Source organism: Charadrius vociferus, unplaced genomic scaffold (assembly GCF_000708025.1).
Source record: "Charadrius vociferus isolate BGI_N301 unplaced genomic scaffold, ASM70802v2 scaffold3734, whole genome shotgun sequence".
Lineage (NCBI taxonomy): Eukaryota > Metazoa > Chordata > Aves > Charadriiformes > Charadriidae > Charadrius > Charadrius vociferus.
Window position 1 is genome coordinate 2,927 of NW_009647918.1, and position 222 is coordinate 3,148.

Below are 222 nucleotides of genomic sequence, written 5' to 3' on the forward strand. Positions count from 1 at the left end.
CCCCCCCTTCTGCCCGCCACTTACGCTTGAGCATCTTCACGGCCACCTTGGTCACGCGGTTTGGCTTGTCCTTGTCGAGGCCGATGGCTTCTGCCAGCACCACCTGCCCGAAGCACCCTTCTCCCAGGGGCTTGCCCAGGATGAGCCTGGCGGGAGGAGAGAGAGACCCTGAGGTGGGGGCCGGTGGCTGTAGGGGGTCGCAGGGCCATCGCCGGGGGTGGC

General features: G+C 68.0%; 1 protein-coding gene across 1 annotated transcript in view; it reads right to left on the reverse strand.

Moving 5' to 3' along the window:
* The window catches only part of LOC104284776 (fibroblast growth factor receptor 1-like), a gene marked incomplete at both ends in the record, with an annotated part of 916 nt that extends 770 nt beyond the window's left edge, over window positions 1-146 (reverse strand). The window contains one exon of the mRNA XM_009883145.1: window positions 18-146. Coding sequence (XP_009881447.1) covers window positions 18-146 — 129 coding nt within the window. The remainder of the gene's footprint in view (window positions 1-17) is intronic.
* Between the last annotated feature and the right edge of the window lie 76 nt (window positions 147-222).